This window comes from Sus scrofa, chromosome 13 (genome assembly GCF_000003025.6).
Source record: "Sus scrofa isolate TJ Tabasco breed Duroc chromosome 13, Sscrofa11.1, whole genome shotgun sequence".
In the NCBI taxonomy this organism is placed as follows: Eukaryota; Metazoa; Chordata; class Mammalia; order Artiodactyla; family Suidae; genus Sus; species Sus scrofa.
In genome coordinates, this window is record NC_010455.5 from 158,166,231 (window position 1) to 158,191,003 (window position 24,773).

At 35.6% G+C, this 24,773-nt stretch overlaps 1 protein-coding gene across 50 annotated transcripts in view; it reads left to right on the forward strand.

The window, feature by feature from the left end:
• Positions 1-24,773, forward strand: part of ABI3BP (ABI family member 3 binding protein) — a 277,390-nt gene that overhangs the window by 152,527 nt on the left and 100,090 nt on the right. For 13 of the 50 annotated variants that reach the window (XM_021070523.1, XM_021070517.1, XM_021070524.1 and 10 more), the window contains 14 exons: positions 7,511-7,576; positions 8,965-9,039; positions 9,601-9,675; positions 10,612-10,686; positions 11,575-11,646; positions 12,415-12,489; positions 16,594-16,653; positions 17,466-17,510; positions 18,158-18,244; positions 18,675-18,722; positions 19,962-20,036; positions 20,991-21,038; positions 22,537-22,596; positions 23,389-23,484. In XM_021070523.1, the coding sequence (XP_020926182.1) occupies positions 7,511-7,576; positions 8,965-9,039; positions 9,601-9,675; positions 10,612-10,686; positions 11,575-11,646; positions 12,415-12,489; positions 16,594-16,653; positions 17,466-17,510; positions 18,158-18,244; positions 18,675-18,722; positions 19,962-20,036; positions 20,991-21,038; positions 22,537-22,596; positions 23,389-23,484 (957 nt within the window). The remainder of the gene's footprint in view (positions 1-7,510; positions 7,577-8,964; positions 9,040-9,600; positions 9,676-10,611; positions 10,687-11,574; positions 11,647-12,414; positions 12,490-16,593; positions 16,654-17,465; positions 17,511-18,157; positions 18,245-18,674; positions 18,723-19,961; positions 20,037-20,990; positions 21,039-22,536; positions 22,597-23,388; positions 23,485-24,773) is intronic. The other 37 variants (XM_021070513.1, XM_021070525.1, XM_021070534.1 and 34 more) reach the window with 12 other exon arrangements.

Consider the following 24,773-nt stretch of genomic DNA (forward strand, 5'->3'; position numbering starts at 1 on the left):
ATAAAATCAGTGGTCACATTTTTAGTTGTTAAATATTTTGAAGAAATTATATATTTCAGCTTGTTTTAATGACATTATTATAGCAAAATGAACACATTTTGTTTTGTCTGTTGGGGTACAATGCATCTATATTCACTATGAAATTCCCTTCAGCCAAAGACCACCAGGAATACACCTGTATTTGAAGAAAGTGAAGTTTATTTATTTATTGTAACAGTGGAGAATGCAGACCATGAGGAACTGTGGATCTCTTAGGAAGAGGATATTGAAAAGGACTTATAGGATTTGGTTTTCTGTTAGGATTCTGAGAAGGGTTTAAGGAAGTGAAGCTTTGCTCTGAATTGGATGCCATCAGAAAGTGGGAGTAATCTGTGACTGAATAGCTTACTCATTCTTATCTAGAAGACAAGGAAAGAGGTGTGAAACTAAAGCTGTGATTGATAAAGATATTAGCCAGAATATAGGGACAGTAATTTTTGGATTCATGCAGTTGTGTTCCATACACTGGCAGAATGCTCCTGTTTTTGTCTTGGTCCATTTTGGTCACTGAGTAGACTAGTCTGAAACTGATGTTCTTTTAAATTGTTGATGTTCAGTGAGAGGACACCACAGCCTAGCTGTGAGCACCCAGCCAACACCTGGATGCCAGGGGCTGCTTTTCTCTTTATCAACCATTAAATGCAGTTTATACATAAATATTTTTTGTAAATTTCATTTTTCTTTGACATTTAGTAGATTTTTTTTCTATGTTTAGTTCATATTATGCATTGGTCAGAATGTATGATCTCAAAAAGATTTCTTTTTTACCACTGGATATGAAAAGCTATGTGGAAATTCTAACTTGCATGTCAAATATTGGAATTATTCCAATATCTTATGGCAAGAGTGGGACAGGGTATTTGGAATTTGGACTATCCTTGGAAATCTGAGAAGTGCAGTCATCAAACATATTCTTCCCACTTTTAGCCTATGGGCCCTAATATTTCATTATGGCTGCATTTTGTGATCTCATTATTTGGAATTGTATTTTGTATTAAGTCTTCTCTAAGGTATAGTTAAGTAAGATTGATTGATTTTGATTTCCTTGGCAAATCTAATTTTCCTTAAAGTACAAAAAGGAAATTATAAAAATCTACTCTATAACTATGTGCTAGAAAGTAAACTTATTTATAAGTTCTGTATTAAAAGAAAGTTGGCCACATTTTAGAAATACTTAAGTGCTTGTAATAATCATTCAGGAAATCAATCTTTTTGATTATGCAGTGGAGTTGGTCTATTAGAAGGTGGCCAGTTGACTGTGATTTCTATTACTATAGAGTGAGTTCTAGAAAAGCTCTCAGTACCTTCCACCCCTCAATGAATTGTGCATCTGCATATGTGTGCACAGATTTGTTAGAGTAGCTCTTCATGGGAGTAATATAATTTTGTATTTGCCTGGCATTTTCTATTAAGAGATTCAAGGTGTTGTATGTATACCATCATATTGATCTTCAAGAAGTCCCTAGAAGCAAAAAGAGTTACGATTTTCTTTTGTCATAAGGAGATAATATGAGAGATTTGGCCTCTGAATGGCAATAAACCACTCCAAGTTAAAAGTGAAACGATGTCATATAGCTTTTGAAATTTTCAATGTATAGATTCATAGCAGAGTAAACGTTCGTATTAGGACTATGTCTCTCTTAGATGTTTAAGAAACATCAAGTGGTCTATGAGAAAGGCTGGCCAGTCCTGAAGTTCATTCTCATTTTGAACGTGATCATTAATCTGTGAGCTATAGGGTGAGACAGCACTTGGTTAATAGCCAGCTCAGCAATTTGCCAGTTACGTGGCTGTAGACAAGTGATTTAACCTCTTAGAGCTTCAGTTTCCCCATCTATAAGGTAGAAATAATATATTTTTTTTTCATAGGATTGTTATATCTTATAAATAAAGTGTAAGTCACTTAATCTAATTCATGGTACTAAGGATTCCACATTAGTGGAAATGATTCCATCATTTCCTTGATACAGTAAACCATTGCATTGAATGTCTATCCTCTTCCCACTACACTGCCCATCCCAAACTTCCTGAGTTCCTGAAGATTCTTAATAATAATAACAATAAGAAATTAATTAATAGAAATAAGCAGGAGAGAAAAAAGATTCTCTCTCTTTCTCTCTCTCTCTCTCTCTCTCTATATATATATATATATATATATATATACACACATATATATATACGGCATACCAAATGATTTTGGGGTCTTCATTTCACTTGTATAAAAATGTTTAAGAAGGAAGGAAAGGACATATGTACTGCGAGTTGAAAAAGCCCTGTAACGCCTTGGGAAAGGCCTAATGTCTGTCCTATAAAGCCCATAGCAGGGATGGTAAATCAAATCACATGGCAACACTGTAGGGTCAGAGTAGGAGACTGAGTCATTCTGTAAACTGGGCTATGAGGCCCTGCCTCAGATCAGGGTACCATGACCAACTTCATGTGTTTTACATGGCACCAGAGGTGGGTAAAAGGCAGCATAAGTGCCATGTATATATTGTTCCCCAGAAAGGGCAGATGCATGATTTCTTCAGCCCTTATATGGTTGGAGGAGGAAGATGGAATTCACTGTTTTGTCTCTGGCTTGCTAATGCTACCAGTTTTAAGCCGCCTTAATTGACTTGCTCATCCCTTTAAAAGTTCATCATTTTATACCAGGAAGGATTTGAAGCCTGAATCAAATAGGAAACAGTCTCCTTATATAACCAAGATGATCCAATGTGTTTATTTTTGTCTTTGGAAAACTCTACTGCCAGTTTCCACCCCCCCCTACCATGCCCAGACTGACTTTTCCCTCTAAGTGTACCGTAACTTATTACTAAGATGACAGTTCCTTCTGGCATAATTACTTCCCCTTGAACAATAAACAGTTATCTTTATAGATGTCCCTTGATAGAACAGAGGATAGTTTGCCTTTGTCTTTTCATTAGAACCCACATTGGGAGCTCCCTTTAGGAGTTCATTACTAATTAATTTCAGTGTTTCTTTCTTTCAGTACTTTGTAGAACTTTACTAAATTGCTATATGCACTTAAGGTCTATAAATTATTTAAAGACTTGAAAGCTGAAGTGGTGAACAGCTCAAGGAGTGGTATAGCAGTTGGAAAGTTTTGGCCGTAGGTGGTTTGTTTACAGTGGTTGAAAAGAGGTTGAACTCTACATTTGGATTTTTTTATCTGCCTATAAGGTGTTGATTAGCATAGATCTTGCCCACCCAACTGGATTAAGCCCTAGAGAGGAGAAAAAATAGGAATAAATGATGGTAATGGTGTTCTGAGATCAGGAACATAGAATTCAAGTTTAACAGATGGTTTACAGTTTTACTGGGGCCTCTTAGAGGTTTACATCCTCAGATTTTGGTTTCATTTCATGAGCATTTTCTTGAAGTCAGTATTTTCACAAATTTCAAGGCCAACCAGAAAGGCATTTTATTTTTTTATGAACTGAAGAGAGCATTATTTGCTTATTTAAATGGTATTGAGAACACTGCATGTGGTGTTTATAAATACTTTTCTCATCCAACTACACATTGATGGTCCTGCTGTATTTTCCTCTTGAGTCTTCCTATATGTGTTTAGGATTCTATTTCCATGATAGGGTATGGACACATAAGCATATGACAGGTGGCTGTTTAGGAGAGAAGAGATTTGTGTGCACACGTGTATCTGTTATGAAATAATTAAAGAATCTATTAATTTATTCTCATCCTTACTAAGGGCATAAACCACACCCACCTGTCAAACTCATTGTTATTTGTTCATTGTAGTAGAAATATTGCATATTAATTCCATTGAGTCTCCTCATGTTTCAGGCTCTGTAGTAAACCTTTGTGTGCATAAAGAGCATGACAGGCACAATTTCTATCCTAATGAGGTCATGAGGTCTTTCATCTAAGAATTTGTGTTTAAAAAGATGAGGTCTTTCATCTAAGAATTTGTGTTTAAAAAGGAATATTATTCAGCCATAAAAAGAATTTGTGTTTAAAAAGATGAGGTCTTTCAGCTAAGAATTTGTGTTTAAAAAGGAATATTATTCAGCCATAAAAAGAATGAAATAAGGCCATTTGCAGCATCATGGATGGACCTAGAGATTTATCATACTAAGTAAGTCAGACAGAGAAAGATAAAGATCATATGATATCACTTACATGTGGAATCTTAAAAAATGATACAAATGAACTTATTTATGAAACAGCAGCAGACTCACAGACATAGCAAACCAATTTATAGTTACCAAAGAGGAAAGGGGGGAGATAAATTAGGTATCTTGGATTAGCAGATACAAACTACTATATATAAAAAGGATAAACAACAAGGTTCTACTGTATAGCAGAGGGAACTTCACTTAATATCTTGTAATAAAATATAATGGAACAGAATGTGACTAAGAAATATACATATATGTATGAATCACTTTGATATATACCAGAAATTAACACAACATTGTAAATCAATTATACTACAATTTAAATATAATAAATTTAGAAACAGTCCAATAGTAAAAAAAAGAAAAAAAAAGTATCTTTCGCATAGTTACTAATATTCACAGAATTTGAATAAAATAAATTTAGGAATTTTTGATAATTGGAACTACCTTGTCTGTGTGCCATCACATGTTTCCAGAGCAATATCAAAGTATTTTTATTATAGAATTTGCATCTAATCAGCTTTTTTAAGAAAAAATAAAATGTACAACCAATACAACATAATTTAGCAATTTTGTTTTAGGAAGTTATAAGCAAATGAGCAAATGGTAGTGTGAAAAATATAATTAATATTTTTCTCTGAAAAATATAAAAAGTAAAATTTAGTTATCATGATTATAAGCCATTACTACTTTTTGAAAGAAACTAATATTTCTTTTCATACCCTTTGAATTGAGCTACCTATTTTATTTGCATTACACTTCTCCTACAAATTTTGGTATGATTTATGTTCTATGAATTCAAGGTTGGAAATAGTGCTTAATGTCAATTAGCTGCAGCACTTCACCCATTGAAGTAAACATTGGTGATAGATGATGTCTGCCTCTAAACAGCAACACATGATTGCATGTGGAGATGCTAAAAAGTAGAAGAGTTTACCCTTAACTATTTATCAATGTTATAGCTGGAGAAGCCTTTTAAAAACCAGCGATACTTAACCATTTCCTGAATTTTATTCTGGTATAGAAAGAAGTACATTTATAAGAGTTTTATAAAGAAATCAAGGAGTTTCCTGGTGCTCAGCAGGCTAAGGATATGGTGTTGCCACTGCTGCTGACTCAGGCTCGATTCCTGGACCAGGAATTTCCACATACCATGGGTGTAGCCAAAAACAAATTGAATTTTAAAAAAAGAGATCAGGAGTGGTTGATTTTTAGAGAACTCCATTTTCCACACTGTCCTCTCCTCTAACATCCATTACTTCAGAGCTGAAAAGTAGTGTTTAATCCAGGAATAAAATCAGGTTGTTGTGTGTTTCTCAGAGATACCAAACAACATACAAATTCCAGCAAGTGGTGTTTCTGTGTTTTTAGCACTCAACACTCAGAAACTCCAGAAATTAGAACTATCAGGGACCAAGGCTACTGGCAAATGTATAATTTTAATCTTAAGATTTAAGAAAACATTTAGAAGTAAGAGGCCCCTGACATTTGGGATGGTTCAGACATGAGTCACATTTGCAGGAGGAGGATGAAAGGAGGGTTTCTTTCTCCACAATAGTGCCTTCTGGGAATAACTTGAGGGAGGATGGCAGCCTGGCTTGAACCCCCAGAATGGAAGGGCATTGTAGATACAGAGAAGAGGTACAAAGAGGGTGGATAAATATAATCTCTTGGAATAAAAATACAGAATATAAGAAAGTTGGTCCCTCGTCACTAAATGGAAGGGAAATGTTGGAGTTAGGATAAAGACAGTCACAGTATTTTTCAAAAGCAACAATATAAATAAATTGTCTATGAATTTACATTTTCTTACCTAGTATCAGAGGGTTAAATATAAGTTGGTAATGTTTTCCAGTTTATTTAGTAGTTAGAGTGAGCTGACTTTGCTGGATTCGTGCTTTGAAATTGGCTTAAAGCGAACCCAAGATCAGCAACTGCCAACATTTTTGTCCTTTAAAAGATGAGTCATTCTTATCTGACCCTTTAAAACTAGAGCTAGGCTAAAGGAAACTAATGGATTTACTCTCAGGATATTTACATATTTTAACTCATAATATTGTTTTTCTTTTTGAAGATTTTGCAAAGCAGTAAATTCACTTGCACAAACAAATATAAGTCCTACCTCTTTACTATGTAGTACAATATAAATTACCCTCTCTGCATATCAGAATGTGCCACATGGTCTGGTCTCATCTTTCTGACAGCTTCAGAAGCAATGATTAAAAATCATTACATTGTCACTGAATTACAAGGCACCCCACTGCATAAATTTTCCTGTGAGCTCCTCCTTTTATAGTTTATCTCTGTACAGCCATTTTCAATGGGCAAGGAAAGTAATACCTGCCTCATGACAGCGTATGCTTCCTCTACACCTCTCATTATCATGGTGAAAGCTCTTTGTACCCAAATGAGAACGTTGTAATTTTGATATTATTTTTGCTTGCAGATTCAACTCTTAAGTGAACATGAAAATTATCCTATATTAAAATCAACTTGTATTTTTAAGGTCACCCTACTTTTCATTATATAGACTATACAGTTTATTTTTTAAATCCATCCAGATTATAGGAGGCTCCTGACTTCAAGGAGGAATGTAGAGAGAAATCTGCCTCTAGGTAAAATGGTAGGAATGACAGTGTGAGCAGAAGGAGCTGGTCTTAACTCTGCCATTCCTAGCCCTGCTGATGGAATGGGAAATACGCAGAATTTGATGATCCTAGTGTGGGACCACTAGCAAGTACCTTCAAGCCAGTGAATCTCAAGTTCATTATCTAGAAAAATGGAGATTCATGAGGCTAATGTCTACTTTGCTTATTTCTCAGGGATATTAACAGAGCTAAATAAGCTGATGTATGAGGAAGTATTGTGCAAACTGTAAAGTGCTATCTAGATATAATGATGGTAAATTTTACTAAGTAGAAAGACCAAGCAGTAGACTTTGTGCAAATCACCTCAACATGACTGCTATTTCCTTCTTTGGAAATCTCTCCTTAAATTGCCTTCTGACTCCATTTATATTATGCTCTTTGAAGCTATTTGATTTAGAGCTGGCACCACTTCATGTAAACATACCGCACCATGTTCACATCACCCTAGAGGCCAGAGTCAGGGCTCGCTGCATAAAAGCCTTTAGTTTAGGGCGAGAAGGAGGAGAGACAAGTCCTGGTGATTGCTTACACATGGGTGACAAGACCAGTAGCCCACAGCCAATGCTCCCTAGCACCTACATCAAACTGCCCTCCTCTGCCAGCACTGAAATGTGTCATGAAATCTTTTAAAACTAATCAAAACTAACAGCTTCTCTTTTCTTTTACCTTTTCTTTTAAAAGCCGCTTATGATGTTTTCTCAAGCCCTACAACATCAGATGAGCCTGAAATAGCAGAGCCCCACACAGGTATACCTAGCCTCTCAACTCTTGTTTTAGATGCCAGGTGTGCTGACAATACGGCATCTGGTTTTCTCCCTTTCATTTTTGCAGAGGGAAAAATTGCACTTTCTAGAGGTCCCCAGAAGAGGTGTGGCAGTCTGTGCCAGGGAGATGAATTCTACCCACTTCTCCCATTGAGAGATTATTTCTTCACATCCATCAGGAAATAAACTCTGCCACATGTGGGAGATGCAGATAGATTAGGTTGCCACTGAGGCAGAGTGACAAAATGGTCTATCACTCTACTGTTCAGAATCATTCTAAAATGGCTTTAGATTCCTAAAGAGTTTTCCTTAGAGTTGCGTTTCCCCAGTGGGGGTGGTCTTACTCTTTTTCCTCCACCTCTCCCTTTTCCTGCCCCCACACAAAAATATTCTACCATGGCTAGAGATATTTTTGTTTGTCGCAGTTGGGGAAGGTATTGCTAACAGTGGGTAGAGGCCAGGGATGCTGCTAAACCCCTACTATGTACAGGACAGCTCCCCAACAAAGAACTATGCAACCCTAAAGAGCAATAGTGCCGAGGGTAGAAATGCTATTCTAGAGCAATCCTGTCATTCATTTGTCAATAGAAATATAATTGGGTCTAATCTTTGGTATTCACTTACTGATCCATACAGTGAGTTTAACTCAGTCTAATCATCCCTTTGAGCAAGTGTTTATTTAGCACTTACTAGGTACTGCAAGAGATTCAATGTGGATAAGACTGGTCTCTGCCACACAGAGACATACATCTGGTAATTTTTGCATGTGTAGACTTAGCTCTATGTATGCTATGATAAATAAAGGCAAATAATTTAAAATAGCATCAGAAAATTTTAAAAATTTAAGAGATTGCGTGTTCGATCCTGGCCTTGCTCAGTGGGTTAAGGATCCAGTGTTGCTGTGAGCTGTGGTGTAGGTTGCAGACGGAGCTCGGATCCCACGTTGCTGTGGCTGTGGCATAGGCTGGTGGCTACAGCTCCAATCAGACCCCTAGCCTGGGAACCTCCATGTGCTTCAGGTGCGGCCCTTAAAAAAATAAAATAAAAATAAAGAGAATGCTAAGATGCTAAGAGTAGTTTCAGTTAGCAGTTAAGAAACAGAGGGACGGAACAAGAAAAATAAGTTGAAAACAAGTTGAATATAGGAAGAACTCTTTTATCACATTTTGTAATGTTTGAAGTATGTATGTTTTTTAAAATGAGTTCATCTTAAACTCCTAATGAATCACTAGTTTGAAAATGTTGGTCAGCAATCTCTCAAATGTTCTTGATATTTTTCCCCATTTGAGGCATAATTTATTACTCATGAATTTGTATTTTATTCCTGGGGCCTTCTACTGCTTTTATAAATGTTGACATTTATTCCAACAGCAACAAGCGATCCATTTCTGGATTCTCTCCCACGTAAAACTTCTAGAACTCTTGAACAGCCAAGGGCAACACTGGGTAATGTTTTTAACAGAAAAATTGTACTTTGTTTTCCATCAAAAGAAAATCCATGTGAATGCCTTTCTTCCAAATGACCATTTCATTCCATCACATCTAATCGTTTCTTTCTTTCCTATTTCTGAATATAATATACATATATTTTTTCCTACAATGCAGGCATCTTATGTTCCATTTTGGGCTCTCTCTCTCTTTTTTTTTTTTTTTTTTTGAACCATAATAGATGATATTTTTTCCATCCTTGAAGGAATGAAAAGCTTTGAAAACTGCATGGACATCTTCATCACCATCTCATCCCATCTCCATGTCTGTGGCCTGTATGACCTCTCTTCCATGCACTGAGGCTGCCTGGAGTCAGCTACTGAACAATTTCATTCTTTCCTTTTCCCTCCCTTTTAATTATCATTTCATCCACCAGCTTTCAAGACCACATGCATTTTTCGTCCTTATTCATGTCCTTTAGCATGTGCTTGGTAACACCATCTAAAAGCATGTTGAAACTCTTCAAATACCTCATTTTAACCAAAATTACTTGTTGGGATGGGGTGTTTGTGTTTTCAGCTCCAAGTGAAACACCATTCGTTCCTCCAGAACTGGAAATCTTTACCAGTCCTGAAATGCAACCTACAACATCTGGTAACTAATGACGTTTGTATAGTTGAAAGAAGAGATGAAGTGACAAAACGAATCAGCCATGTTGCCCTTTTCAGAATATTTTCAATAGTAAATATTTCCCTTCCTCCTCTACCATGAAATTCTTCAAAGAGCTGCATTATCCATCATCCCTTAGCTTTCTGATAATCCTCAAAGAATTTCCATTGTCTTGGTTTCTATATATATTTTTTAATTGAGCTAAAATTAATATATAACATTAGTTTCCTGTGTACAACATAACAATCCATTATGTTGAAGAATTATTTCAACATATTTTAAAGAATTATTTCCTTTCTAAACTGCTTGCAAACATGCCAACCAGAAAATGGCAGCAAAATGATGGATGATAATTATTTTAAAATATATTACCTTTAATTAACATATTTAGATGCCCCTTGGTGGGACTGTTTTTCTCAAAGTATTTGAAGTACAAAGAGCACCAAGCAGTGTCTGCAGTCCTGGACAAGATAAAGAAAGATGAGTAAAAGAGAGTAACACAACCTATATTCTATAATAGAAAATTATTGGAATAATTAAATTATTCATGTTTCACTTCTGGTGAGGTTAGGTGTGATCTACAGAATTAAAGAAGTTCTGGAGTCCTGTCGTGGCTCAGCGGTTAAGGAGCCTGACTAAGATCCATGAGGAGTGGGTTCGATCCCTCAAGGGTGCTCTGTTTCTGTACATTTAACTGAACAATGTACCTTTGATTTTCACATAGACATTTAATTCTTTTTGGGTCCAATCAACAGTTACTTATTGAGCACGTATTCTATGTAAAACACAGTGCTGGGCATTCTAAGGATACAAAGAAAAAAAAGCAGTTCTTGTACTCGTGAAGTTTACGAGTTTATAGTTATAATCAGACTGACCCATGAGAAAAATCAGTTATCAAAGCTATATTAAATCTTCTTTCAGCTCCCCTGCAAACTACATCTATCCCTTCTACACCTAAACGACGCCTCAGGCCTAAAATACCAAGAACTAAACCTGGTAAATAACTGTCTCTTTTAACCTTTCAGGATGTTTAATTCTAAATAAATAATGTCCATCTCCTTATCATAAAAAGTGATATGATTCTATAGATTAAAGATGCTTCATAAAATTTGAAATTAACTGAAGATGAATAATTAATGCAATATATCAAAAATCATACCGTTTTAATGTGATTTTTATTGAAAATTATATCCATGGTGTTCTCACATGTGAATTTGGGTATAAACGTTGAAACTAGTCATGTTGTCATAGTGATACATAGTGTGACTTATTTTCCTGGCATGCATTTATATTTAAGTGTTTATTAGACTGACAGTTCCTTGTTTTTGTTGCCTGCTTTGTTTCCTGTTTTGCACTCAGGCAATGGCTGAGATGGGAGAGGGCATGACTCTGCCTTTCCAATTGCTCATAATCTTCAAAAAATGACATATCATAAACAATGAGAGCAGCAAAAGATTATATAACCTGCTTGTGAGACTGTAATACTTGTGTAGAAGCTCAGAAAAGGAAAGTAAGAGTCAGAAGTATAAGCCTCAAAATATGCTCCTTGGAGGAAAAGAAGAGGGAAACAGCATATATTATGGCACAGAGTTTCAGGGAGAAGTTTTTTCTCAACCTAGAGGTGATATTCTTCATTGCCAAATAATACACTAAGAACATGCTTAGCAAACTTCATTGTGCTTATTCCATTGCTTATTCCAATTTTTCATAGCCTACACTATTATGAGCGAGTTTAAAAATTATTTCCCAAACTTTTACTCACTTTACTACTATAAACACTGACTAAATATGGCAAGATTTTAAAAGGGTCATTCAGTTCCTCTTTGAAGGATGTTCTTTATTGTTTCTAGAATATTTTAATTTGTTTTTCCTTTCCATCACCAGAAAGAACCACACGTCCTGGAATAATTACATCTAAAATTTCTAAAAGCCCTGAACCTACATGGACAACACTGGGTAACAATATGTCCTTAGTAGATGTGTTTCTTCATTTCTCCATGGAAAGTCCAGTGTCCCAACTTATATGTAACATCTTGATCTCTATTGTTATTGGATCATTTCAAGTGTGTGTACAACAGCCCCATGGCTTTCATGGTTTTGGATAGCTGGCCCTTTAGTTAGGAGATGTGAATTCAGCATTGAGACAGCATCCTGTACCTTGGAAAGCTGTTAAACCATTGACACTTTCTCATCTTCTACCAAATCACTGTTTTAAAAATTCTCCATATTTTTGAGTAAGGCCCTCAAGTTCAACTTCAGACTTCATTTGGAAAAATAGCTTTCTATTATGGTGTTAGTAAAATGTCTCTATGCCACAGACCATAGTGTTATGCCTATCAGTAAATATTAATTTTAAAATATTTCTCTTTTCTGGTGTTTAAAGACTTAGATGTGCCTGAAAAATGTGAAATAATGTGTAAAATCATTACACTGATTTTGGTGTTTTTTTTAAGCATGGATTAAAATCATTGTCTCACTTTGTGTAGTTAGGGCAACTAGTTGCAGTGCTATTTTTCTTGAAATGTTTTCTCAAACCAGATGAAAATGTCTTACTGTATTTTATTAAATGCTATTCTTTGAATTAATATTTTAATGGGATATTTCCATAATCATCCAAGATGATAGGTTTATTCCACTTAAAGTATAGATTTTCCTTTTGTGATTTTAGATGCTGAAATGCCTACATATCAATTTGTCGATGACATTGTTTCTTTATTTTTCCAGCTCCCAGTAAAACACCATTTATTTCTTTGAAACCTAAAATTCCTCTCAGTCCAGAAGTGACACACACCAAACCTGGTAATTACCATGAGTTTTCTTTTGATATTCCAAAATTAGGGTTGGAAAATTATTTTATGCCATTTTTTGGAGCAAGAACTTCTGATTTGCATTTTCTTATTTGACACAAATTTCCATGAAAAGAACAAAAATAAGATGAAATGACCTCATTTTAGCCATCTCATCTGATATTATCATAGCATGGCTGTGAACTATGTGGTGGCTCATTATGCTCATGGCCATCACAGAGAAAACACAGAATAGAGTGATGTGAATGATTGAGACCTCTCTTGTCTAGGACTGCAGAATAGTTTCCAGTGGCAAAGCTGATTGGAATTCTGATGATACTGAACAGTAGCCTTTCAGCTGAAAAGTGAAGAAGACTTTCCATCTCCTAAGAATCCTGCCTTGTTTGGGGGCTTCTCCATTCTCAGGCTGCACGATTCTCCTAATGTTCTATGACTTCTTTCTAAATGAGGGTTGATTTCTGAACCCTGACTTCTGTTTAGTTCCCAGGAGATATTAATGGCGTTTTGCTAAAGAAAAAAAAAGGCTTTTTTTTTTTTTGGCTAGGAGAGGTTATTCTGTGTATGTAATTAAAAGCAGAGACAGTCCCCTGCATAAATATTGCAGGTTATATTTAATGATCAGATAGATCTTCATTGTGTCTCTCTCTCCAGAATCTATATTGCAGTCTTAAATATTGATTTGTAAGATTGTATGTGGGGAGCTTTGTCACAACTCATCATTTTTGTCAACCTTTTAACACCTTAGCTCTGAGAGAAATATATTTCTCACTGTACTGTTCAATGGATTTTTCGTTAATGTATGTTTACAAAATGGGATTATTAAAGCGAGAGATTTTCTACTTAATTGAGCATATTTGGTTTTTTGTAATGAAATGGGTAAGGCAGAAAAATGTAACTGCTGAGAAACAGAACCTCATGGCTCTTTTCAAAGAGGCAGTGAGATTTCCAGCTGTTGTAGGCCTTGGGCAGAAGGAAATTGGGGATTAGGCAAAGGAAGCAGAGTTGATGTTGCCTCTGTGAGTGAGGTTTCCAAGTCAGAGAAATGGAATGAAGGATTCTTATTCAGAGGGGCAATTAGGAGAGAGAGCATAGCTAATAAAATGTAAGTACCCTAGCAGTTTAAATCAAAGGACTCTGACAGCTCTCTGAGTGAAGATTTTAAGGTACATTTAAAAATTATTTTTTAATTTATTTTTAAATTATGCCCAGAGGACTTTGGAATAAGGTAGAAACAATTATATTTATTCTGTATTTAGGGGAGTATTACCAATTCTTTGGGGCTATTACCAAGCAGATCAAGAAGTATTACCCTATGTTTGGGTCAGAACTTTAAATAAATGTTTCTCCAATCTAATAACTTCTGTTATTAGATGATAGAATTTTAAAACATTAAAAAATGCTCCAAATGTTGATTACCATTTATTCATGATAAATTATACTATCAAGTTAAGTGTTTTCTGAAAAATAAAGATTTCTGAGAGGAAATTCATGAATACAAGTTAGGGTGGGAGAGTGTGCTCTTATCACTCTAGGGTATTTGAGCAAAAAGATTTCTTAATTTGACATTTCCTTTGGAAATTATTTGGAAGATAATGACTTTATTGTCCTTTGATGTCTACCTTCTAATCACCAAGGAATAGCCACACTTTTTCATCTAATAGCAAGTATTACCACTTCAGAATCTGCACCTAAACTTAAACCAACTCAGTGGACTTTTGAATGGTCTGAGACAACACAGAGTAATGACCTGATGTCTGCAAACCATTGTTTGGGTTTTAGCTTTTTTAAATGTATTATTTTATGGCAGCCACCATTATAGCTCTGCCGAAGGTTTTTGTTCCCAGCTAAGGTCCAAGAGAGCAAATGAACCACCAAAAGTTGTTGGGTTTTTTTGTTTGTTTGTTTGTTTGTTTTGAGTCATTCATTGCTTTTCCCGTCTCTCTCCTCATACTCGCCTCTTTTTCCATTTCACTTTCCACACAGGCTGCTTTTCCTGTGGTTTTCCTTTGTGGTTAAACTAACAAGTGAAAACTGTGGGTTTTGGTTTGGTTTTTGGTTTTGGTTTGTTTTATAAGCAGAATCCAGTGCTTTTCTTGAAAATCCCAGCCATCTTCCATGCCCCAACTTTTCTGCCTTATTCAGTAAGAATCGTTTCTTTCTTAGTTAATCATTAAGATTGTAGTGACATTCGGCTCTTTAAGTTTTTAATTAACTTGAAAAAAAGGGAGAGACGTCCAATTACAGGAGTTTGTTGTACATAGTTCTCTGACACAGTGGATGGAGTTATAAATTGTACTCATTACTAGTCACAGATCCATGAGCAAGTTTTAGTTTTCTTTGTTTTGTGCTGAGGTGAGTGGTATAGTTATTTGGCTATCACTCAGCTTTTTTATGGACCATTTTTATACCTTTATCCATAAGACCTTAAAGCTATGAAATAGAGTAATTCTTATCAGAAGATATATTTGCTTTTAATAAACAATGACTTTAATATATTTATATGTAGGTAAATTGGAAGCGTCATTGATGGGGCTCCATACCTATTTGGTCTTAGTCTCTAGAACTCATAAATGCTGATTTTTCTTCATAAAGACAGCATTCTTTAATCTTTGTGAAAAGATGCTACAAGTAGTAAATCTTACTTTTTCACACTTTTAGAAGGCAGCTTTGTAGAAATTAAAACATGAATGAAAATCTTGACGTTTCAAGAGTATATTGTTTTTTGCTGTTTTCAGATATAGCTCTTTTTTGATACTTATTGTATTTAATTACTGATATTTACTATTTATTTTCCCTTTCTCCTGTAGCATCTGAGACCTTTAGATTCCTCTACTCCCTGCCCCTTTCTCTCACTCACACACACTTTTTACTTTGCTTAAGGCACTTCTATCTGATACACCACAACAACTTTGCCGTTGTTATTATCTATTTCTGACAAATTCTTGAGAAGTCAGAACTCTTTTCTGGCCACAGACATTCTGATGAATGATGCCACCTTTTGGTAACACTTTGTGCCATTATGCCTTGCTTTCAGAATAAATGAAAATTCTCTATCTGAATTATTTATCATCATATTTTCTTTTTTAGTTGCTAAAGAGTCACTACTTGCTTCCCCAAAGCTTTCCACACCCACCCATGCAGCAATATCAGTGATAACTCTGGTAAATGTAATAAAAGTAATATTAAGGACAGAATTATTTAAATTCTGTTAAGCTGGTCAAGAGCACGATATTAATTAATTTCTATATGAAAAAAGTTCAAAAAGTCCTTACTTTTATATTTCAAAAATTGAGTTCCTTTTTTTATTTTCTTTCTGAAAGAAAACAATTCTTTTTGTTCTATAGAAAAAGAATCCTATTGGACGATCCTTTAAAAACCCCAGACAGAGATTTTTACCAAACCATATTCACCATGAAGAATAATCTACTTTCTGCAGTCTGAATGACATTGGAGAGTTTGTTAACTGTCAGAATATTTAGATAATAATGTTATTCAGTATATTCAGCATTTTGTGAAATCTGAGATTATTTTCTGACTTCTATTGCTTTACTAATTTAAATGGAATAAATCTCATATGTAAATCACTTTGTTCAGTACATGCTAGTAAATATGAGGAATATCATATGAACACCTGTGGACCTTTTTAGACCATAGTTGAATTCCGGTTTTTTGCAAAAGAGTCTGATCTCCAATCAGGCTGAAAATCGTTCAGAACTAACAGAGCTTCAACGTGGTTGCAGGTCTGATGGGTCTGCTCTCTCTTCCCGTTTCCTTGGATGAACCTGACTCTCCTGCATTAAAACAAGGTGGCAGGGGAACGACCTCCAAGAGGCCACCCTGACCTCCTTTTAAAGTCAAAAAGGCACCAGAGGCAGTATGGGGAAAATAGCTAAAAATCAACACCAAAAATTATAATTCTCAATTCTTTCTTCTGCTTTGGTTTGTGGAGACACTGTGGGGTGATTGAGATTTTTTTTCCATAAGGCAGTTGAACATGATCACCAGTGAGAGAATTCTCATATGAAAAGGACTTTTCATCTCTACTTTAGATGGTGCTTGTCAGCATCACCTTGGCTAATATTCACTTTCATTGCAGCCCCGGAACCTGAGACCCCACCACCATCACCACCGCCAATAGGTAATGGAGTTTACTTTAGTGAGTAGAAAAGAATGGTCTTTCTTTCACACCCTCTGAGTTCAACTTTAGCTTTAGCTTTTTAAAAAATTATTTCTTCGTTATCCTTCAGATCTCTCTCTCAGCCATTTTTGCTAGAAGATAAACTCTCTGCCTGTGCTTATCTAAGCAGAGGCTCTGAGACAGCCATGAAAGCCATCCGGATGTTAGCTTGTCACATTCCCTGCTGTCCCTCCTTATACTTGAGGACTGTGTCCTGTGCTGCTTTTAATCTGGTTATTTCCCATAGAGAACCATGGCTTCCCTAGGACATATTTATGTTTTCACTCTTGGAGGTCTTTTTCTTACTTTCAAAACTCTAATATTTGCAAATTTTCTTGAAAAGCATTATGGTCTTTCCAGATCTAAATGTCCTGATGTGTCCCTTGGAAATTCATTAAACAAGAGAAATAGAAAAATTTTCTCCAATCTTTACAGCTTCTTTTTCTTCAAGAGAGCAAAACATGTGTTCTGCTAGTGCCATCTTAGCCAATTACCCATATTTTCCTTCATAACATGAGCTGTTGGTTGCTTTATTGCATTCACATCTCCCAAATGAAAATCATGCCTTTTTTTTTCCACTTTTCTTTCCAAACTTAACTCTCTGGCTATAGTTTTGTTCATTTTGTCTGAAAACACAGGAATCATATAAAAATGAACTTCTCATATGGATAAAAATTTCACCATTTATGTTGGCTCAACTTAGTAATTAAAAGTTAAGTATTTTTCATATTTCAATAAAGTTCATCATTTTTCCTTTGATTCTGATTCTTTCTTGATCATTTTTCATGCAGTCTTAGAACCTGGAACACTGGGAACCAAACCTTCAACAACATTAGGTAATGCAGTGAGTGACCTACCTTTGTTTCCTCTTGTCCTGATTGCTGGTGTCTTTATTAACAGGCTCACAAGTAATGGATTTGTTTATTAATGTCCATTTCTGTGTGTGTGTGTTCTCTCTTCTCTCAGAGAAAACTGTTAAATCCTATAGTTTAAAAACTATACCTCAGTCATTAAAAGTTGCCTTTCCTGAAATAATTTCTGAATCAAAGTCTTTTTACACATGTTACTGATTTGGAGATTTTTCAAGTGCTAAGTGAAAAATGTTTCTTTTTGAAGCTTAGGCCAAATTTTAATCTTTATCTCCAGTGCCTTATTAAGTGTAACTTTTATCTTGTTCCTGTTAAATACATACTTTCAAAAATTGTACAAGACTGTCTTCTCCAAGCTGTACAAAGTTATGAATTTTCCAGCTCAAAATAGAAGAATAGATCTCTTGAACAGTTATTTATAAATATTTGGCAAGATAATCATTATTCAAGACCTCCTTAAATTGGGTAAATAATGATAGAAGATTGCAAAACAAAAGAATATGTACCTGCAATAAACCAAAGGGCTTCAGTGTGTTTCCAAGATATACACGGGGTTGTCTGTCAGTGTGTAGAGCCACCATTTGTGTGTTAACTAGCTGATTTTCTTTCTTTAGCTCCACCAAAGACGAAACGACCAGGTCGCCGTCCCCGCCCCCGCCCTAAAACCACACCTAGTCCAGATGTGCCCAAGTCCAAACCTGGTAAATGTGATATTCAGGGTTCCAATTAACTTAGAAAACGGGATATACAGTTTCTGATATAGTAGCTACTTTCTACCTAAAGAGCTGGGCTTTAGGAAATAGTATAGTTGATTTTTCTATTTAAACTTTCTATATTCACATTTTAGGAGTGCATGCTAATATTTTATTTATAGCTATTAAGTTCACACAGCAATAAACTGGCCCACTAAGTGGACCATTAAAGTAGGTCACCCTGAAAATCTTAGAGGAGATGCATTTTCATGGCAGATGAGGAGTGGGAGAGCAATGGGGAGATGAGGGGCAAATGAAAAAAATAAAAAGGAAAATTACATTCAGAAAAAAGTACCACTTAAGTAAAATTGAAGAATTTTTCCTTCCTCAAGGTGCCACTTCTTGACATAATCGGTATTTTTGGGTTTTGCCTCTATAGCTCTGGAACCTGCTACGGTACAGCCGGAGCCCTTGGGGCCCACAGTCGGTAATTCTGCTCTCCTCCAATTGTTTCCCAAGTTGTCATTTTGCTTTTCCTGCTTTCCACCCAGGCATGACTGCTGCTCTGCACACCATCACAGTTTTGTTTCATGCCTTCCCTCATGTTTCCTATCTGGGTCTGAAGAGCCTGAAGATAGGAAACTTCTAGAATTCTGTGTGCTTATTCAGGGAAGATCTGTGATTTTGGACACAACTTCCTGGTTTTCCATAAATGCTATGTCTTTCCATCACAGGTGTCCTTGTGTTGAGAAAACCATCTACTCTTTCTCAGGGGCTTTTGTGCTCACCCTGGACTTGACAAATGGCAACATTTTATTCCAGTGCTGTGATTTCCATTTCATTGCTCTACCTGTTCAATTTGTAAAGTCCTCTCCCTTTTAAAAAGCTGCATGAAATATAATGAATGGCCTTTTCAGCTTTTCTGTTTCTTCGAAGAATGTTTTTGAGTACGTTTTGATAACCAAAGACACACACACTGTTCTTGGTCTAGGGTACAAGATAAAAATAGTAATGGTCTTAGTAACCTGAGAACATTAAAAGTCTCAAACTGGTTTTATGGTTTTCAGTTATGTTTGATTATAATTATTTCATTGTAGTTTCTCAGCATTCACAATAAATCTGTCACTGTTTTACATTAGAAAATTCTAGAAATCAATAACCATGTATCATTATGTATAATTTCAAGTATTTATGATTATTTTCCTGGTTTCCTACTAGGCAAGTTTAAAATTTTTTACCTTACTGTTTTTATACTGAAAAACCCTATCAATTAAGAAATAGAACTATTATACTTATTTTAAAAATTACTTACACGGAAAGAAAGTGTTATTGTAGTTCTCCTTACTTTTGCTGAAAGACACATTTTGAATATTTCCTAAAGATTTTTTTTTCAGAAATATCAATAGAGATGGAATAATTTCACACCTTTCCCAAGAATTAATTATGTTGTATATTCACTGAATTTATATAGTATCTTTGAGCATATGTTTCCTTAATTATGACAGTTTCAGCCATGACCATGCTAATTTTTAATACCTTTTTCTTTAGCGTCAAAACCGTCCAAAAGACCTAAAATTACACGTACAACAGATGTACCTCAAATCTAGCCTGGTAATCACTACTTTCAGTACCTTGATCTGTAACTAGGAAAACAGTGTGTAAGTAACATTAATCTTGACATTCACAGCTCTGATATGACACTAATTATAGCACCTTTCTTCTTCAGATTCAAAACCACCAAAGCAATTACTTCCTAAACCCCAAACCACAGCAAAACCAGATATGCCACCACCTAAATCCGGTAAACACAATTTCCAGAGCTTTGGTTTAAGAAGTTTTGGTTCTGAAGTGTTTTGGAGATGTTGCTGAAAATGCTTATAATTTGCCATATCATATTAAGCAGAGAAACCCAAATAATATGATTTTATTCATTATATTCTCAAGGTAGCCACACTGATGTTTTTTTATGTGTTAAATGAACAGATCAATATGTGGGAAATGAGTAAATTTTACATCCGATTGTCTGACAGATTCCTTTTTCTTAAAGCACTTTTAGGCTTTGTTTTCTGAAATCAGGTTTGTAATAAATAGAAGCCTGGTTCTTCTGCATCTGGAACATTTTTTGAAAGTGTTTTTAGCAGACACCATTAGAGTAAAATTGAAGAATTTTACTGACACTATTCTTCCTTTATAAGCACATGGAGATTGGTTTTCTCTAAAATACCTTACTGGTATTTTAAACAGTTCCTATTAACTAAGTGATTTTTCAGCTAAGTAAGAAGATATTATGTAATAGTCCTGAAAATTAAGTTGTTTTTCAACTGAAAATTTCTCCTAGAATTCCAATTAGTATAAAATTCAAATTTACTAGGAGAACATCTCTCATAATAAATAAGCTTATCAAGAATGCGATTTAGGAGTTCCTGCTGTGGCATAAAGGGATCTTTGGTATCTCTGTAGCACCAGGACGCAGATTTGATCCCCTGGCCCTGGCACAGTGGGTTAAAGATCTGGTATTGCCGCAGCTGTAGTGTAGGTCACAACTGTGGCTCAATCTGATCTCTGGCCTGGGAGCTCTGTATGCCATGGGGTGGCCAAAAAAAGGAAAACAAACAGACAAAAAAGTTGTGAGGTAATTTATATCAACTTAGAATCAGCCAGGTTCTGGATCCTGTGAATTAAGCATCAGTGAGTACCTGAAAGTTTAGATTTCTTGACTTTTATGACTTATGTCTGTTTATTTGTTATGGCACAGTCTTGGAGCCTGTTACATCTGAGCCAGAAGAGCCCTCCACAACCATAGGTAATGATGGATATCTTCCTTCTTGGTCAATGTTTCTCAGATTTGTCCCTCTCATCTCCATCACTGTCTGTATTCTCTTGTGTAAACATTGGTCATTCATCAACGTTTTCATTTATTCCCCCAAGTTGTTTATCATTTTCAACAAGGACGTTTTCAGTATCGTTGGGCATTCTTACATCTGCTGCCCAGCTTATAACTCCTGACTATTGTTCCTCCTTTGATCACCTTCAGAGGTAGTCTGCTTGCTTGCAGCACTTGATATTGGCAGGAGTCTCAGGAGCTCCCTCCATCCATCCTTCAAACGAGAACATTTTTGAAATCTCTCCTTTGATGTGTGTGTAATTTAAGATGTAAGAGAGGAGCAATGAAAAACCTGGTTGGGGCTTGAGAAAATACCTAATTGTCTCTTTCTCATAAAAATCCTTTCCTCCTTTATTCCATACTATTCAAATGCAACTGGGCCCTTCTGTTGACAAATCCATGTAGGGGTGTCGATCCCAAACAAAATAGGGATTCCAAACAAAATAGGGATTCCCCATTTTTGTTTGAAGGCAGTCAGCTTTGAATATTGCTTTTGTCCTGTTGCTGTCACATTCCATCTCATCCAGATGCTGTGTTTTCCATTAGTTCAGAAGATGTTCTCAAATGTGACTTAAACTAACTCTGTGCTATGCTAACTTGGACATTCAGCAAAAGGCAGTCTCTGTATAAATGCTTACAGAGTTTCTGGTGATAAGATATCTTAATGTTGTAGTCAGTCTTCTGTACTTAATGAAAAATAGAGACACTAATTTAAAAACAAGGAGTCATAAATCTTAGTTTCATATCTATGCATAACTCAATCATTTCAGAATATTATAGAACTATATAGAAATCCTGTTTATCCAGGCAAAAAGTTGAATTTTTACTTTTCAGATTTTTTTCATAATCATCTCTGTTCCTCACTTGAATACTTATCTCCTAAGTGTCCATTTGAAATAAATGTACAAATAAGGACAAATTGTAAGAAAGAAAATCACATTTATTGTGGAGAAAAAGGCACAAGTTCATTAATTGCATAACTGTCACAGATCTCCAATAAATAGACTAAGAACATTTTGAAAATTCTGACCACTACCACCATTTCTCAAAAAAATAGTGAAAGCCTTTCAAATACTAACATAACTTTTCAAAATAATTTGTCAGTTATTTAAAATACATATGAGACATACTTATTTTGGAGCCAAGTTTCCAATATAGCTACAATCAAATAATTAAACACCAAAAAGGCCACTTTTCATTGGTCTCACTGGGGTGTAAAATGCCAGGGGTATGGCTGTTTTGTAAGATAAATGGGTACCAGAGTACAGCCAGTTATTACAGAATAAATATTCTTTTTCCAGAGTTTATAAATGCTTTTTAAACATTATGGGATTAAAAGGATTCATTTTCAAGGTAATTTTCTCCCTTTTCCTACATTTCTTAAATCTCCATTGATTATTGTATTGCTTTTGGTCAGTTCCTGACACAGACATTGAACCTGTAACTCTGAGAACTGAGGCTCTTCCAACGACATTAGGTAAATGACTGTTTATTTTGTTAAGCAAGAGTGTTTTCTGATTACTGTCCAATCTATTCCATTTCTATCTTGGTCAAAGGGTTTTCTCTTTTGTAAGATTTTCTTTCATCATCCTCTTTCATCACTCAACTCTATTTTTCATTTTGAATGTATTGAAGATGTTTACAACAAGTTAGTGGGTTACAATATAAGCCTGTGTAAAGTTAGTGCAGAGATCCTCTTGCTCCTGTTATCCAGCTTTATTAACGCTTTACAGAGCCTGTGGGTCTGCTGAATTTCACGTACTGCAGGGAGTATCTGCCCCATAGGCATCAGGTAAAATTCTGTGGCCATCAATAGAAAGTTGTTTTAAGATATGCCAGGCATTTTTATTGTCAGCCAGTGATCTTAAGAAATAAGATGTCTTTATGCTAATGTTTAAAGGGCTATTATGTCTAAGCCAACTAGTTTCTAAATACAATCTCCGCAAAGCAGGCCAGCCAGGTCTCTCTTCAATGTGAAATGGACATGCTGTGCTTCTGACTTCCCTCAGGGTCCTCTTTGAAAATCTGACAGCAGCAATAATAGCAAAGTTTTCAGATAATTAAAATAATGTTATATGTTATTTCTCAAAAGAACTGTTAGTAGACACTCCCATACTGCTTTTGCATATAGAAAATATTGTAAAAAATCCAAACCAAAGAGAAACATTTCTCAAGACAAGAAAATGTGGCAAAATTTTAGAAAACCTAGAGCCATGTATAATCCTTTCTTTCTGCAATCATAAGACATTAACCAGTTTCCTTTCTTCAGCTCCAAAAACATCCCAAAGAACAAGAACACGTCGTCCACGTCCACGTCCCAAACCTAAAACCACGCCGAGCCCCGAGACTCCTCAGGCCAAATTAGGTAAATAAGTGGTTCCTGGCATCCATGAACCCTCTTGGATGTGCTACTGGGTGGCAGTGTATCTCTCCACTTAGTAACCCGGTGAGCCTTCAGGGTGGAGGCCCAAGTTACGAGTGCTTGTGTCAGTTTGTGCGGCTTCCTCATGCTGCTTGGTATCTTCTTGGTACCTTGTATTTTATTTTCTTCTGTGAATATTCGTTTACATTCTCTCTTTGATTCTGGCCCAACAAAAACTTTCTTTTTTAAGCATTTAACCTATTTAGTTCAATTAGTCTCATATTTGATTAAGTACTACATGAGCATCTGTGAGGGATTGTTTGGAAATAACAAATGATTTAGCTTCTTTGAGGAAAGAAGCTGCTCTTATGTGAAAGTATTCATAAGTGGTTATAAAGGAATATGGACAAAAACAGTATATTTATTGAGTTTTACCACCTGTTAGACACATAGTTAATTCCTAGGGAAGTGAAAGATCTGTGGTCTGAAAAGTGTAGTGTGGATCTTGAAGTGTATAGAGTTCATAGGTTCTATGAACAGGAGGATGGAGGATGAACAGGTATTGCATAAACAGAAGCAGGAAGGTGCCGTATGTGTGGATGACAGCAAAGGGATAGGACTTAGAAGTGGAACCCAGTTGTGAGAAGGGAGAAAGGCTATGTCCTTTTGGCTGGCACTCAGAACTGTGGCCAGCAGTGCTACTTTTCGATGGGTCTGTGGAGAGGACTTTGGATGCCTGACGTCCATGATTGGATTTGAGCTGTTTGGCCACAGTGTACTTACTCTTCTTTCTTCCCTGATCAGTCTTTGTCCTGATAACAGAGAGATGCACCGACAAGTTTTGCAGACCGAATGACCTCCTGTATTTGCTCTTCCATATGCCTTTGTTTGGTCTTTTTCCAAAGTAGACTTTCAACAACAAAGACCATTGTCTGTTTTGGTTATTCATCACAGTATCTACTTCAATGTATCAACCCTTGCATCTATGATGATCTAGGGCTTTGTTTTCCAACATATAGTATTTTAAATTATACTTTCACATTCTTTTCTCATAATTGTTAACCATAACGTTGTTAAAGAGATGCCTAAAGATTTTTCTAAACGAAGTCTTCTATTATATTACCAGATAATATAAAAAAGCAATACTTGGAACTAACTATGGGGAGATAATAATGACATAACCATTACATAGGAACAAATATCTTTGTACCTTCACCTCAGAACTTTAAAAAGTTTGCTTTCTGGCAGTAGAACCAGTGCTGTCCTGGTAAAGTTCATTTTCAAGAAAGTGT